Below are 15,061 nucleotides of genomic sequence, written 5' to 3'. Positions count from 1 at the left end.
AGCGGTGTCATGCAGTATGGTGGGAAGAACTTCCTGCCCCTCCCCTTACATGCTGGGCAGACCTGGGCAAGTCACTTCCTCCAAGCCTTGGCTTTCTCCTCCGTGAGGCAAGATGAGATAAGTGAGAGGCCTGGCAGAGGGAGCAGGGAGCCAGTACTACCTATGGTCATGAGTGAGAATGTTCTGAGACCATTCGGAGAGAGATGGGATTTGAACTGGGCCCTGATAAGGGATTAGACTGGGTAAATGGACAAGAGGGAGGGTTTTCGGAGGACAGATGGGGTGGCCTGGAGAACCGACCAGTAAATGCTTTGAGGGTGGGCCCGAGCATGCCTGCAGAGTGCCAGTAGGGTCCGGTGGGGCAGGCTACTGCAGGGACAGTGGGCGGTGAGGCTGTCCAGGAAGAGGGTGCTCACGACACAGGTGAAAAAGTCAGGCAGAAGCTTAATATCAGAGGCACTGGGGACCTGTATAGAATTTAGAAGCTGGAAAGTGATAGAAGTAGAAGATGTTTTAGGATGACAACCCTGGAAGGAAATAGTGCCAGGAGCCCAGAGGGAGGAAAGTCAGCTTGGAAGCTGCTGCTGAACTGTAGGCACCAGATGAGGGCATAGAACAGGCTCCTGGCAGGGAGAATGGGCTTCCTTCTCGGTCTGTGCCTTCCGGGTAGAGCTCCTGCTCCTCACCCGGCCTCCTGAGCCAGGTGGCAGTGCAGCAGCTAGTGTGGTCCTTCCAGAACGTATGTCGGACCATGCTCCACCCTACCCTCAACCCTTCAGTGCCTCCCCCACATGTCGTTGTATGCTTCCGAGTCAGTTCCAACTCACAGCAACACTATATGATAGAGTAAAACTGCCCCATAGGGTTTCCAAGGCTGTAATCTTCACAGGAACAGATGGCCGGTCTTTTCTCCCAAGGAATGGCTGGTGGGTTCGAACCACTGACCTTTTGGCTAGCAGCTGAAGGCTTAACCATTGTGCCACCAGGGCTTGGAATAAACGCCAAAGCCCATCCGTGGCCTGCAGGGCCAACCTCGTCTGGCCCCATTACCTCTCTGATCTACTCTTTTGATGCTCATCCTCTTTCACTGTGCTCCAGGTGCATCAGCCTCCTGGGTTGTTTTTTTTTTTTAATCCTAGTGTGTGTGAGTGGTATCTTTCTGTGTTTGTTTGTTTTTTAAATAATATTTTATTGACTTTTTGGTGAAAATTTACACAGCAAGTTAGGTTTCCATTTGACAATTTCTGCACAAATTGTTCAGTGACGTTAGTTACATTTTTCATGATGTGTCCCCATTCTCTTTAATTGTGTTCTATTTGTTCCATTTGCAGTACTCTAGTTTCCCTGCCCACTTATCTCTTCATCTCTTTGCTTTAGAGTAATTGTTAACCTTTTGGTCTCATACAGATGGTTTTTAAGTAGTGCACTGATCTTCCAGGTAATCCTTTATTTGGTGTGCCACTCTGCCATTTTGATAGTAGTTGATCTCAGGGGATAGGCTGGTTTCTCCTGGGCATTTTTTAAACGTGCCCAGGAGAGCTCTAGCTCAGAGGCTTTGCACTGACTGTTCCCCTTGCCTGAAATGCTCCCCATGAACTCCAGCGGAGCCTTCTCTGAACCTCCTTACCGAAAGTATCACCCCCATCCCTCTCTAGCCTTTACCCGGCTTGGTCTCCATAGCATTTATCATGATCTACAATTACATTCTGGATTTATGTCTTTATTGTCTCCCTTCCCCACTTGAAACAACTTAAGGACTTTGTCTGGTTCACTGCTGGCACCTGGAATAGTGCCTGGCACACAGTAGGCCCTCAATAAGTGTTTGTGGAGTAAATGAATGAAACAGGGGCTAAGCTAAGGAGGCAAGGGGGCATTTGAGCTCTGGCCTAGCAAATTACTTTTCCAATCGAGATCTTGTCTGTAAAACACGGAGACTAAATGGGATGATCTCCAGGGTCCTTGAAGGTGTAACATCTCCTGACTCTAACACTGACTTAGCGCCTCCAAGGAGTAAGCAGTAGGGTTCAGAGAACTTTCCATCGCTGCCTCAGCTCAGAGCCCTGGACTGGGCACAGCAGGAGGAGCGGCTGGGGAACAGAGACAGGAAGGGCTGACCTGGAGTTTCTCCCCCTCCTGATGCCCTTCCCCATCCCCGTGCAGCCACAAGGCCACCTGGCGGCTGCCACACTGATGAGTTCCAGTGCCGCCTGGATGGGCTGTGCATCCCCCTGCGGTGGCGCTGTGATGGGGACACTGACTGCATGGACTCCAGTGATGAGAAGAGCTGTGAGGGAGTGACCCATGTCTGCGACCCCAATGTCAAGTTTGGCTGCAAGGACTCAGGTAAAAAGGAGAATTGGAGGAAACCTGGAGTGGGGCAACATGGGTAGAAGGAGGCCATATTGAGAATAGAAAGGAGTGGCAAGGGGAGGACACTGTGAGGTAGGAACATTATATGAGGCAGCCAGCAGCAGTGCAGAGAAATCCTGTGTCCATGATGCATGCGGGAAGCCGAGAAGGGGTCAGGGCCTGCCTGAAGGACCCTAGGAATCAAAACCCTCATCAGAGCTGAGCTTCAGCACCTCCTGCAGACTCCTGCCACCTTTGTTACCTATGTGAATTTGACAGAAAAAGCCTCAAGGTTCCTAGTGGACCCCAAGGCATTGCAGTTATGACCCGACTAGAGAAGCCTGCCAGGTCTGCAAAGAAAGGCATGGAGAGCCTCACTGCCCAGGCCTGGCCTCTCATACTATACCCATCCTTCAGCTCGGTGCATCAGCAAAGCGTGGGTGTGTGATGGCGACAGCGATTGTGAAGATAACTCGGATGAGGAGAACTGTGAGTCCTTGGCCTGCAGGCCACCCTCGCACCCCTGTGCCAACAATACCTCGGTCTGCCTGCCCCCCGACAAGCTGTGTGATGGCAATGACGACTGTGGAGACAGCTCGGACGAGGGCGAGCTCTGCGGTGAGGCCCAGGCCTGCACGGGGGCAGTGAGGGCCTGGCCCCGGGGGACGGAGTGGGGAGGCTGCTGGGTAAGGAGTCTGGGCTAGGGCCAGGGCAGGTGGGACAGAGCAAGCTCTGTTCTGACTCTAGGAGAGAGCAGTTCTGGCTGCCTGACAAGCAGTACCCAGAACAGTGACCAACAGCCAGTGTGGATACAGAGTTCACCTCATCAAGACACCATGCTAAGGGCTTCACACTACAATAACATTTTATCCAGACAACAGCCCTGAGGCAGGTCCTGTTGTCATCTCTATCTTACAAACGAGAAGACTGAGGCACAGAGAGATTAAATAACTTGTGCAGTGCAAAGTCACACAGCTTATAAAACACAATGTAGACAGTGCACTGCAACCCAACCCTCCAGGCACAGACCCCTCACCCCGACTTACACTACATCACCACAGCACAGCAAAGAGTCGGCTTGTGGGATGGAGGCATCAGGGCTGAGTGTTGATGTAGTCAGGGCAGTCTTCCCAGAGGAGGCAGGAATTTAAATGGGTTCCCAAGGGTGGATAAAACTTGCAGAGTAAGTCGAGAAAGTGGCGAGAGTAGGGTGTGCATTCAAGACCAAAAGGAACAAGATACATGGGACCAGGGACCGGGGGGACCACATGTCGTGTCTTGGGGATGGTGAGCAGAGCAGCCTTATCTCCTGCTGTTCTCTGAGCCCAGGCAGTGCATTGGGTTCCTTTGAAGGAGAGGAGGAGATAGGCATGCTAGGACTGGCCTGGGAGAAATGCTGACAGGTCATCAGTCAGAACTGCCAGCTCCTCAGGCTGGCAGATTCCAGGGTGTGTCAGAGGACTCGGGGAAGGGACATTCCCTACCCCAGCCCCACCCTGGCTCACACCCACGTCAGGAGAGGTCCAGGAAAGGGAACTGGACCCAAGGATACTACACGTCCAGAGAAGAGGCAAAGAGCTGGGCCTTAACAATGGGCCAGAGCAGGAGCAAGGAAATAGAGACCACGGAGAGATGCAGCTTTGATATAGGGGGTTCTTTGGAGAAGGGGATGGGTAGTCCCAGGTGGCGGGTGCTAGGGTCCCAATCCTGGGCTTGAGGGAGCCTGGGGAGGGTAGGGGCAGAGGCTTGGCAAAGAATGGAGACAAAGAGGCTGAGGACAGGGCGCCAGGGTTCCGTCTCACCTTCCTAACCCTGGGGCCCATCTGGGCCCTGGTCCTGCTGCCTCCTGGATCCTAACCCCAGGCCTGCCCTTGCCCACCCCCAGACCAGTGCTCGCTGAATAATGGCGGCTGCAGCCACAACTGCTCGGTGGCACCTGGTGAGGGCATTGTTTGTTCATGCCCTCTGGGTATGGAACTGGGGCCTGACAACCACACCTGCCAGATCCAGAGCTACTGTGCCAAGCACCTCAAGTGCAGCCAGAAGTGCGACCAGAACAAGTTCAGTGTCAAGTGCTCCTGCTACGAGGGTTGGGTCCTGGAGCCTGACGGCGAGAGCTGCCGCAGCCTGGGTGAGACACAAGTGAGGGTGGCCAGGCAGGCCAGGGCAAGCTCCTGGGCTGCTGTGGGCTGGGCTTGGGCAGTGAATGCCACAGGCGGAGTTTTCCACCCCAGCACCCAATGCCTGGGCCTGCAAGACCCGGCCTGCGTGTGGACAGGGTGGCAGGGAGACAGCAAGTCCCTCAGTGACCCCTGTCCTGTCCCCACCCCTAGACCCCTTCAAGCCATTCATCATCTTCTCCAACCGCCATGAGATCCGGCGCATTGATCTTCACAAAGGCGACTACAGCGTCCTGGTCCCCGGGCTGCGCAACACCATCGCCCTGGATTTCCACCTCAGCCAGAGCGCCCTCTACTGGACTGATGTCGTGGAGGACAAGATCTATCGTGGGAAGCTGCTGGACAACGGAGGTGACTGCCCTGCCTGGGACGTTGCCAGGGCTGGGTGCACACAGACAGGGCGCTTGGACACTCAGCCACAGGCCCAGGTCCAGGCAGTCCCCAAACTGAGGCCCCTGGCTCCCCTACCCCTACCTCCTGTTAATTGGGTTAGATTTTGCTGTGGGTCTCGATGCCTGACGCCCCGTAATTATCGTCAGCAGAGCTGCCAACCCAATAATTAACAAAATGATCAGCCTTTCCTCGGAACGGCCGGGAACTCGGCTTCCCAAACTCTAGAATTGCAGGCTTGAAAGGAAACAGCCATTTAGGGGGTGGGGTATCTGCACCCTGTCTTCTGTCCCAAGCCAGCCTGACCCATCACAGACATCATTCATTCAGTCAGCATGTATTTTTGAGCACCTGCTGTATGCACTGGGCACTAGGAGACAACAATGATCAAAATAGGCTTAAATGCCTGCTTTTGTGGAGCTTACATTCCAGTGGAGATGTCAGATAACAAAAGAAATAAATAAAACATGAAATATGACAGAAGGAGATAAGTGCAATGGATAAAAAGAAAGGAGACAATACTCAAAGCCATGGAGACAAGAACAGACTAGTGGTTACCAAGGGCCGTGGGGAGGGAGGAATGGAGAGTTAAATAATAAAGTAAAATAAATAAAAGCTCAGTACTAAGGAAAAAGGAAAGAACCAGGGGTGGGTAGAGAGAATGGGGTGACATTTTTAAATCCGGTAGCCAGGAAAGGCCCCTGAGGAGGTAACATCTGAGCAGAGACACATTTTACTGGAGGAGTTTGTATTGTGTTAGTAGGGAAAACCTGGAACCATCTCAAATGTCTGTTAACAAGGAAATGAATATACTAGGCAACATATTGTGCATAGTTCATACTATGCAACGGTTGTTTAAATAATGAGGGAAATATATGTGTTAACATAGGAAAATCTCCAAGACACTCGTGGAATGACTTCTAGAAAGTTCTGTCCTTATAGTGAGTCCAGATCTGTCTCCCAAAGCCTCCAACCTTTGCTCTGACCTCTTCTCACCATGCATTAGCCCTTCAGAGATTTGGCAGCAGAAGGCAGCTGCCCCTCTGTGCCCCTCCTCCAGGCGGAGCAGCCCAGCCCTGCTAGCCAGGCTTCCCCTTTCCTCCTTGGCCTCTGGATGGGGGGTGTGGGGGGGGACTGGTTAGGACAGTGGCGGGTCTGGGAACCCCCACTTTTGAATCTGGGACACATCAGAGGTATTGGCAGGAGTGTCAGGGTTGAGGGTGGGTCATCAAGGGCTCCTAAGATAAGTCACATCCACTCCACCTCACCCCAGGGCTCTCTTACCTCCCACAATCCTCTCTCTTCTAGCCCTGACCAGTTTTGAGGTGGTGATTCAGTATGGCCTGGCCACACCTGAGGGCCTGGCTGTAGACTGGATTGCAGGCAACATCTACTGGGTAGAGAGTAACCTGGACCAGATTGAAGTGGCCAAGCTGGATGGAACCCTTCGGACCACCCTGCTGGCTGGTGACATTGAGCACCCAAGGGCAATCGCACTGGATCCCCGGGATGGGTGAGGACCATGCCCAGCCCTGTCCTGGCCCCATGGTGTTCCCAGAAGCCCCATTCCTCCAGGCCAGGGCCATCTGCCTCCTCAGTGCCATCCACCCGCCTCCCGCCCTTTACCTGGGATCCTACCCCAGCCCCTTCGCAAGGTCCCCAACTCCTGACTGCCCCCCTGCTCCCCAGGATCCTGTTTTGGACAGACTGGGATGCCAGCCTGCCCCGTATTGAGGCTGCCTCCATGAGTGGTGCCGGGCGCCGCACCATCCACAGGGAGACAGGTTCGGGGGGCTGGCCCAATGGGCTCACCGTGGACTACCTGGAGAAGCGCATCCTCTGGATTGACGCCAGGTCAGCGCCTCACCATGCCCTGGCACTTCTGGCCAAGGCTCCACCCCTGTCCTCCCCCCAGGGACACTGTGGGAGGAGGTCCCAGGACCTGGCAGTGGGGAGGGTGGCAAGAAGGCTCAGGGTACGTGGAGCCAGAAATGGGGCGGCAGTGGGAGGAGGACAGGTAAGGGGAGAGCCTGGGCGGAGGGAAGAGGTGGGGTGGAAGCAGGCAGAAGCAGGGCTGTCACCTGTGGTCATCCAAGCTGTAGGCTGCAGAGCATGCCTGGCTGAGGGCTGGGCAAGGGGTGGGGTGGAAGGGGGCGGAAGCAGGGCTGTCACCTGTGGTCATCCAAGCTGTAGGCTGCAGAGCATGCCTGGCTGAGGGCTGGGCAAGGGGTGGGGTGGAAGCGGGCGGAAGCAGGGCTGTCACCTGTGGTCATCCAAGCTGTAGCCTGCACAGCACGCCTGGGTGAGCGCTGGGGAAGCGCTGCAGTACAACCTCCCCTCCACTCAAAAATCTCTGCCCTCTCACGGGAGGTTGTGTCTGCCCAGAGGAGGGGAAGCTTTCTCTAATTGGTCTACCTAGAGGGGTGCTTTTTTCTTATTCTCCCCCAGGGCCTGCATGTGCTAACTGCAGTCCTGGGGAGAGGAGAGATAAAAGACAGGACAGGTCCTCTGTCCTCTGGCCTGCAGGGCTGGGGAGGAGGGAAGGCATGAGTGTGCTGAGGTTAGGAGCGCTGTGGGCAGAGTGCTGCGAGGGTTGGAGCCGAGGCGGTGCCCTCACTCTGCCCAACCACGCTCTCAGGTCAGATGCCATTTACTCCGCCCGCTACGATGGCTCCGGCCACATGGAGGTGCTTCGGGGACACGAGTTTCTGTCGCACCCGTTCGCAGTGACACTGTACGGGGGGGAGGTATACTGGACAGACTGGCGGACAAACACGCTAGCCAAGGCCAACAAGTGGACCGGCCACAATGTCACCGTGGTACAGAGGACCAACACCCAGCCCTTCGACCTGCAGGTGTACCACCCCTCCCGGCAGCCCATGGGTAAGGGGCCTGGGGCCGAGTAGCCTTTAAGAGAGGTGGAGTGCCTAGAATAGGAGAGGCCTGTGCTGGGCTAGCAGAGTGGGCCAGCCTGTTGACAGAGGGGGGTCTGGCAGCCCTGCCAGCACCCAACCACCTGGGCTAGGGAGGGGGCAGGTGGAGGAGGAGGCGATGGTCCAGGTGAGAAAGGCCAGGTAGCAACTAAGAAGTCACAGGATGTTCTTGCTTCTCTGCCCCCTTCCTGACTCCCAGCTCCCAATCCATGTGAGGCCAATGGAGGCCGGGGCCCCTGCTCCCACCTGTGTCTCATCAACTACAACCGGACTGTCTCCTGCGCCTGCCCCCACCTCATGAAGCTCCACAAGGACACCACCACCTGCTATGGTAGGGAGGCCCCTTCCTCAGGAGCCAGTGGGAAACTGAGGCTGGAGGGGATGGTCTGAAGCACCCAGGCTCCCAGTTGTAAGTGAAGGTAGGGAGGGTGCAGATAGGAGAGGTTCTAGAACCAACTACTGTAGTTAAAAAGTGGCTGGTACTTTGGCAGGGAGGTCACACCCAAGGTGGGGACTTTCTGATGGCCAGGGACCAGTGACAAACAGAACCAGGAGGAGGGGCCCCAATCTGGGTGGGTGGAAGCATGGAGGTGGGAGACTGCCCCCAATGACCTGCCCTATGCCCCACAGAGTTTAAGAAGTTCCTGCTATACGCGCGTCAGATGGAGATCCGGGGTGTGGACCTGGATGCCCCCTACTATAACTACATCATCTCCTTCACGGTGCCTGACATTGATAATGTCACTGTGCTGGACTACGATGCCCGCGAGCAGCGTGTGTACTGGTCTGACGTGCGTACACAGGCCATCAAGAGGGCCTTCATCAATGGCACCGGCGTGGAGACAGTCGTATCTGCAGGTCTGGCCTGGCTGGACCCCACCCAGCCCTTGCTCCAAACCCTGGTCTCTCAGTCCTAATACTCCTTCCCTAAAGCTTTTACCCTCTCAGGGCTCCCCTCCTAGGGTCCCCCAAATCCTTTATCCTCACAGAACTTCCCTTCAGGCTCCCCTACATGGACTTGACTCCTGATCCTTATTCCCCCCACAAACTAGGCCTGGCTCCCCACCCCCAGGCCCCCAGCCTCTAAGTGCCTGACAGCCCTGCCAGCACCCAACCACCTGACTCCCTCTTGTGCCCCAGACTTGCCAAATGCCCATGGGCTGGCTGTGGACTGGGTGTCCCGAAACCTCTTCTGGACGAGCTATGACACCAACAAGAAGCAGATCAATGTGGCCCGTCTGGATGGCTCCTTCAAGAATGCTGTGGTCCAGGGCCTGGAGCAGCCCCACAGCCTGGTTGTCCACCCCCTGCGTGGGTCAGTCCAGGGCTCAGGGCAGGAGAGCATGGGTGTGGGCCTGGGGAGAAGAGGACTCTGACACCCCCTTCCACTTCCCCAGGAAACTCTACTGGACAGATGGTGACAACATCAGCATGGCCAACATGGACGGCAGCAACCGCACCCTGCTCTTCAGTGGCCAGAAGGGCCCTGTGGGTACGAGCTTGCCCTCCTGCCTGCCCTACAGCCCTGCCATAATTCCTGGGCCCTGAGATGTTGATGGGGTGCCCTGTTGCCCTTGTTGCCCCCCTGAACTCCCAGCCTAGTGCTTGTTTCCTGAACACCCTCCCCTGAAACTGTACCCCTCTCACTTCCATTCCTGTTGGCACAGCTGGTCAGGCTTCCATGCCCCCAGCCCTGGTGCCAGGCCCCTGGCAGTGACATCCCCCTCTTCCAGGCCTGGCAATCGACTTCCCTGAAAGCAAGCTTTACTGGATCAGCTCCAGGAACCACACCATCAACCGCTGCAACCTGGACGGTAGCGGGCTAGAGGTCATTGAAGCCATGCGGAGCCAGCTGGGCAAGGCCACCGCCCTGGCCATCATGGGTGAGGGCCGCTGGACAGGGGCAGGGACCAGGAGCTGAGCAGGCCAGGCCAGACTGACTGGGGAGACGGCAGCTGATCTGGGGGTGGCCTGGAGAGGGGGGGTGGTGGGCACTGGCCTGCTGATTAAGGTCCACAGGTCCTTCAGGAGAACGGGGTGTGGTGGGGCTTCCCAAGGGTCTCATGCCCTCCTGCCGTCCCAGGGGACAAGCTGTGGTGGGCAGATCAGGTGTCGGAGAAGATGGGCACGTGCAACAAGGCTGATGGCTCAGGGTCCGTGGTCCTGCGGAACAGCACCACCCTGGTGATGCACATGAAGGTCTACGATGAGAGCACCCAGCTGGGTGAGAAGCAGGGCTCAGAGGGGCATGCCCCCAGGGGCAGGCCACAGGGCCACAGGAGGGAAGGGAGCGAGCAGGGGACAGAGTCTGCACTGGGCTTCACTCACCTCTTCCCAACTCATCCACCCAAAGGGGCTCCTTTCACTAATTCTCACAAAGTTGTCATACATAGTTGTGGCAGCCCTGGTCACAGGAGCCAGGGAGCTGGGAGGCAGAAGCCCTGGGAATTGGTTGGATGGTGAACCCCCAAGGTCCAGGGTAAATATGATGACCATCCTTCCCCTAAGCAACATCAGGCCCAAAGGCAGGTCCTGATGATCAGAACCGGAGGAGGGTCACCTGACCCCATCTCTCTGCTTCCCTTCCCACCCCAGACCATGAGGGCACCAACCCCTGCAGCATCAACAATGGAGACTGCTCCCAGCTCTGCCTGCCCACGTCGGAGACGACCAGGTCCTGCATGTGCACAGCCGGCTACAGCCTCCGCAGTGGACAGCAGGCCTGCGAGGGTCAGTGCCTGCCCCCCAACCCCAGCCTTTAGGAAGCCTCCACTGTGTTGGGTGCTGTGGGGGAGTCCAGGGACAGAAGTCCCTGTCCCTGCACTCGGGCTCTGTAGCCTTAACCTGAAGATGGGCCAATATGTAGGAGAAACTGGATCATGACGTGACTCAGACTCTGCTCCCCCCGCAGCAGGATTTTGTGGCACAGTGGTTAAACGCTGGGCTGCTAACTGAAAGGTTGGTGGTTCAAACCCACCAGCAGCTCCGCAGGAGAAAGATGTGGCAATCTGCTTCCGTAAAGATTACAGTCTTGAAAACTGTGGGGCAGTTCTACCCCGTAGGAGCACTATGAGTAGGAATCGACACGACGGCAATGGGTTTTGTGTTTTAGACATCAGCAGGCTGTCAGTCAGTCAGGGCCAGCTTCCTGGAAGAGGTGTGCTATGAGCTGGGTTTTATAGGACAAGTGGGATTTAGATGTGTGGTTACAGGAGGAGGGATGACATGCAAGACAAGGGGTGTGGCTACAGCAAAGCTCAGGGGAATCTGCAGGATGTGGGCAGGGGCCCTGAGGCCCAACCCCAGAGGAGGGAGCGGGGAGGACAAGTCTGAGTGATTAGGCCTTGAGGTAAGGCGGGGCTACTGTAGGTTCCATGAAAGGAGTGACTGGAAAGTGGTGTTTGGGGAAGATTAGCCTGGGGGCAGAGAAGGCTGAATGGGGAGGGAGGGGCCGAGGTAGTTAGACCTGTTAGGAGGCTATTAGAGTAATCCAGTGGGTGTCCAGGGACTGGCCTGGGCTGGGGTTACAGCTGGGTGGAAGAGAATGTCTCCAAAAAACCAAGGCAAGCCTGGCGATCTGCTTCTCAGAGGTTGCAGCCTTGAAAACCCTATGGAGCAGTTCTACTCTGCACACAGGGGGTCGCCGTTAGTCCAAATCAACGGGACGGCGCTAACAACAGCAACCGAGGACAGCATTTCCTAAAGTGCGTCCCTTGGAACCCCTTCCTTTGCTGTGGGTAAACAGTTACAGGTTCAGCCAGGGTGGAAGGTGTTTTTTGCACCAGAACTTCTCAGAGCCTTGAGCCTGCTCATGTGCACGAGGGGTTTTCAAGAGAGGGCTCTAGCATTTACGGTTTCCCCAAACTCGCTCGACCATTCTTTTATTCACGGAGACTGAGCAACCAGGGCCCATTTGGGGATTCATTTTGAGACATGTTGTATCAAAAGAATAAAGGTGAGGAAAGATTCTGGGATCTGTGGATAGTGGGAGCTCAAAGTAATGGGAAAACTTGAGGCTGGCTCAGGAGCGAGGTGTTAGGAATGTTGAGTTTTAGGTGTTGGAGAGAGGGTGCGGCACAGACCAGACAGGGGGATGCTGAAGAGGAAACTAAGATCAGGCTAAGCACTGAGCTGGAAGTCCAGATGTTGGAGTCATCCAGTCCCAACTGCCCTGTCTGACCCTGCCCATACTCTTTCCTAATGGGCTTTGGGGTGCAGGGTTATAGTGGGTGAAGCGTGGACCGGAGGGCTGTGTTCAGGAAGAGACATCCAGTCTCCGCTGCCCTCTAGTGGTGGCTCTGGGTCTTGCAGAGGGTCCCCAGTGCATCTGGGATTTCCCCTCCTCCGTGCCTCAGGCTGTGGAGCTTGCAGGGGGTGATGCCTGGGGAAGATATCAAAGAAGAAGCAGAGTAGTTTGAGGGTAGCAGAAGCAGAGCTGAAAGGAATACCCTTGTGCTTCAGGTGTGGGTTCCTTTCTCCTGTACTCCGTGCACGAGGGCATCCGGGGAATCCCTCTGGATCCCAATGACAAATCAGACGCCCTGGTCCCAGTGTCGGGGACCTCTCTGGCTGTGGGCATCGACTTCCATGCTGGTGAGCCATTGGTGGTGGGAGGGGGTGAGACACAGCCCAGGAGCTCTGGGGTCCATGAGAGGCTGCCAGAACCCAGCTTGAGGGGGAGGCACTTACCACAACCGCCCTCTTCTGCCCCATCTCCACTTCTAAGCACTGTGAACCCCAGTACTCACTCACCTCCATACTGAGCCTCATATGGTTTTGGACCCTCCTTGCCCTTGCCTTGTTAGACATTCCGTCTCTGCTTCCCCACCTCTAGAAAATGACACTATTTACTGGGTGGACATGGGCTTGAGCACCATCAGCCGGGCCAAACGGGACCAGACATGGCGTGAGGATGTGGTGACCAATGGCATTGGCCGCGTGGAGGGCATTGCAGTGGACTGGATTGCAGGTGAATGGGGGGGAGGCATTGTGGGCTCAAGGGAAGCAAAGGACTGGGTGGAGGGTGGGGTTTCAGAAGGAAGGCTCTGAGGAAAAGGGGGAGTCAGGACCTGATGGCGGGGTAACAGGGATGTCTAGGGCTGGGAGGGAAACAAAATACATCATCCCCACCCAACCTCCTAAGCCCCACCAACTCCCTCCTCAGGCAACATCTACTGGACGGACCAGGGCTTCGACGTCATCGAAGTTGCCCGGCTCAATGGCTCTTTCCGATATGTGGTCATCTCCCAGGGCCTGGACAAACCACGGGCCATCACTGTCCACCCGGAGAAGGGGTGAGGAACTGGACAGGCTGGGCACGTCCCAGCCTTGGCTCTGATCTGGGCCCAGTCACTCTGGCCACAGCCCACCCAAGCAAGGCTCACTCTCCAGTCCAAGAGAGAGCCTGGAGAGATGTAATGTCCTATCCCTGGTCCAATCCATCCCTGGGTGCTGCTCAGTGAGGGCTGGGAAAGGGCAGAACTTCTGGGGAGGCTCTGCCATGGTCTGGGAACTGAGCCTCCCCACCCTCACCTCCACCACAGGTACTTGTTCTGGACTGAGTGGGGCCAGTATCCACGAATTGAGAGGTCTCGACTAGATGGCACAGAGCGAGTGGTGCTGGTGAATGTCAGCATCAGCTGGCCCAATGGCATCTCAGTGGACTATGAGGTTTGGATGCAGACATGGTCCTAGGGCAAGGGTTTGATCCCCGTGCTCTTAGGGAAGCATCCCTTACCCTGGGCTCTGCTTTTCCTTGAGTCTCCCTGTGATGAGCCCCCACTCAGTGGAAAGATAGAGACTGGGGGAGCCATGGGGCCTCCTGACCCTGCCCCTTACCCAGAGCAGGACTGTGCCATCAGCAGTGATCTATAGGTCAGTATATCATCTGGTCAGAGGGAAGGGAGGATATGGAGGAAAGAGTAAAAAGAGGCAGGAGTGAGTGGGGAAAGCTGAACTGAGGGCCCACTCAGAGGCCTACATGTCCCCAGCTGTTGAGACTTGGGGCTGGAGGAGAGGAAATGGCCCTGGAGCTGAGGTGGCCGCTCTGGCCTGCAGGATGGGAAGCTGTACTGGTGTGATGCACGGACGGACAAGATAGAACGGATTGACCTAGAGACAGGCGAAAATCGCGAGGTGGTTCTGTCCAGCAATAACATGGACATGTTCTCAGTGTCTGTGTTTGAAGAGTTCATCTACTGGAGTGACAGGTGAGGCCTCTGACTTGGTCATCACCCCTTCCTGTCTGTTCCCATCCTCCTGGCTCCAATGGACGCTGTGCCCATGGTCCATCCCTCCCCCTAGAACTCATGCCAATGGCTCCATCAAACGCGGGAGTAAAGACAACGCGACGGACTCTGTGCCCCTGCGAACAGGCATCGGTGTCCAGCTCAAAGACATCAAAGTCTTCAACCGGGACCGGCAGAAAGGTGAGGAACTTGGGCTGAAGAGGAGAGGCTGAGAAGGGCCACTCTCACCTGGAGGTGTTCTCTCCCCAGGGATCCCAGAGTGAGAGGGGCTGGGAGAGAAGTTAGATCCAAAGGGGGGACTTGCCAGTGACCCCAGAGACCCAGGGATAAGAAGGAGAGGTGAAGCAGCTCTGAGGCTGATCTGGGTGTTGTTTGCAGGCCCTGGAGGTTGTCTGAACTGGGGATATCAAGGCACCCACAAGAGTACCCACCTCAACTGAGATGGAGCAGGGCCTCATCTTCACAATAACCTCCTCCTTCCCCTTCCCCTCCCTCCCAGGCACAAACGTGTGTGCAGTGACCAATGGCGGGTGCCAGCAGCTGTGCCTGTACCGGGGCGGTGGGCAACGGGCCTGCGCCTGCGCCCATGGGATGCTTGCCGAGGATGGGGCCTCGTGCCGCGAGTATGCTGGCTACCTGCTCTACTCAGAGCGCACCATCCTCAAGAGCATCCACCTGTCAGATGAGCGCAACCTCAATGCTCCGGTGCAGCCCTTCGAGGACCCAGAGCATATGAAGAACGTCATCGCCCTGGCCTTTGACTACCGAGCAGGCACCTCTCCAGGCACCCCCAATCGCATCTTCTTCAGCGACATCCACTTTGGGAACATCCAGCAGATCAATGACGATGGCTCTGGAAGGACCACCATTGTGGAAAGTAAGCCCAGACTCCAAGTCTTCCCAGGGAGTGAGTGGTGGGTGGTGGGCAGGGAGGGTCCCCTGACTCTCAGGGCAGAAAATC

General features: G+C 56.2%; 1 protein-coding gene across 2 annotated transcripts in view; it reads left to right on the top strand.

Moving 5' to 3' along the window:
* The window catches only part of LRP1 (LDL receptor related protein 1), an 83,988-nt gene that overhangs the window by 41,241 nt on the left and 27,686 nt on the right, over positions 1-15,061 (top strand). The window contains exons 21-41 of one of the 2 annotated variants that reach the window (XM_064284017.1): positions 2,161-2,343; positions 2,767-2,967; positions 4,235-4,480; positions 4,683-4,880; positions 6,228-6,432; positions 6,609-6,773; positions 7,558-7,802; positions 8,052-8,183; positions 8,483-8,710; positions 8,993-9,167; positions 9,250-9,344; positions 9,586-9,735; positions 9,936-10,076; positions 10,448-10,582; positions 12,314-12,445; positions 12,687-12,821; positions 13,017-13,146; positions 13,396-13,522; positions 13,910-14,061; positions 14,156-14,280; positions 14,600-14,977. In XM_064284017.1, the coding sequence (XP_064140087.1) occupies positions 2,161-2,343; positions 2,767-2,967; positions 4,235-4,480; positions 4,683-4,880; positions 6,228-6,432; positions 6,609-6,773; positions 7,558-7,802; positions 8,052-8,183; positions 8,483-8,710; positions 8,993-9,167; positions 9,250-9,344; positions 9,586-9,735; positions 9,936-10,076; positions 10,448-10,582; positions 12,314-12,445; positions 12,687-12,821; positions 13,017-13,146; positions 13,396-13,522; positions 13,910-14,061; positions 14,156-14,280; positions 14,600-14,977 (3,678 nt within the window). The remainder of the gene's footprint in view (positions 1-2,160; positions 2,344-2,766; positions 2,968-4,234; positions 4,481-4,682; positions 4,881-6,227; positions 6,433-6,608; positions 6,774-7,557; positions 7,803-8,051; positions 8,184-8,482; positions 8,711-8,992; positions 9,168-9,249; positions 9,345-9,585; positions 9,736-9,935; positions 10,077-10,447; positions 10,583-12,313; positions 12,446-12,686; positions 12,822-13,016; positions 13,147-13,395; positions 13,523-13,909; positions 14,062-14,155; positions 14,281-14,599; positions 14,978-15,061) is intronic. The other variant, XM_064284018.1, reaches the window with a different exon arrangement.

This window comes from Loxodonta africana, chromosome 4 (assembly GCF_030014295.1).
Source record: "Loxodonta africana isolate mLoxAfr1 chromosome 4, mLoxAfr1.hap2, whole genome shotgun sequence".
In the NCBI taxonomy this organism is placed as follows: domain Eukaryota; kingdom Metazoa; phylum Chordata; class Mammalia; order Proboscidea; family Elephantidae; genus Loxodonta; species Loxodonta africana.
The sequence above is the reverse complement of the archived record's forward strand: the minus strand, read 5'-3'. Positions and strand labels throughout refer to the sequence as shown.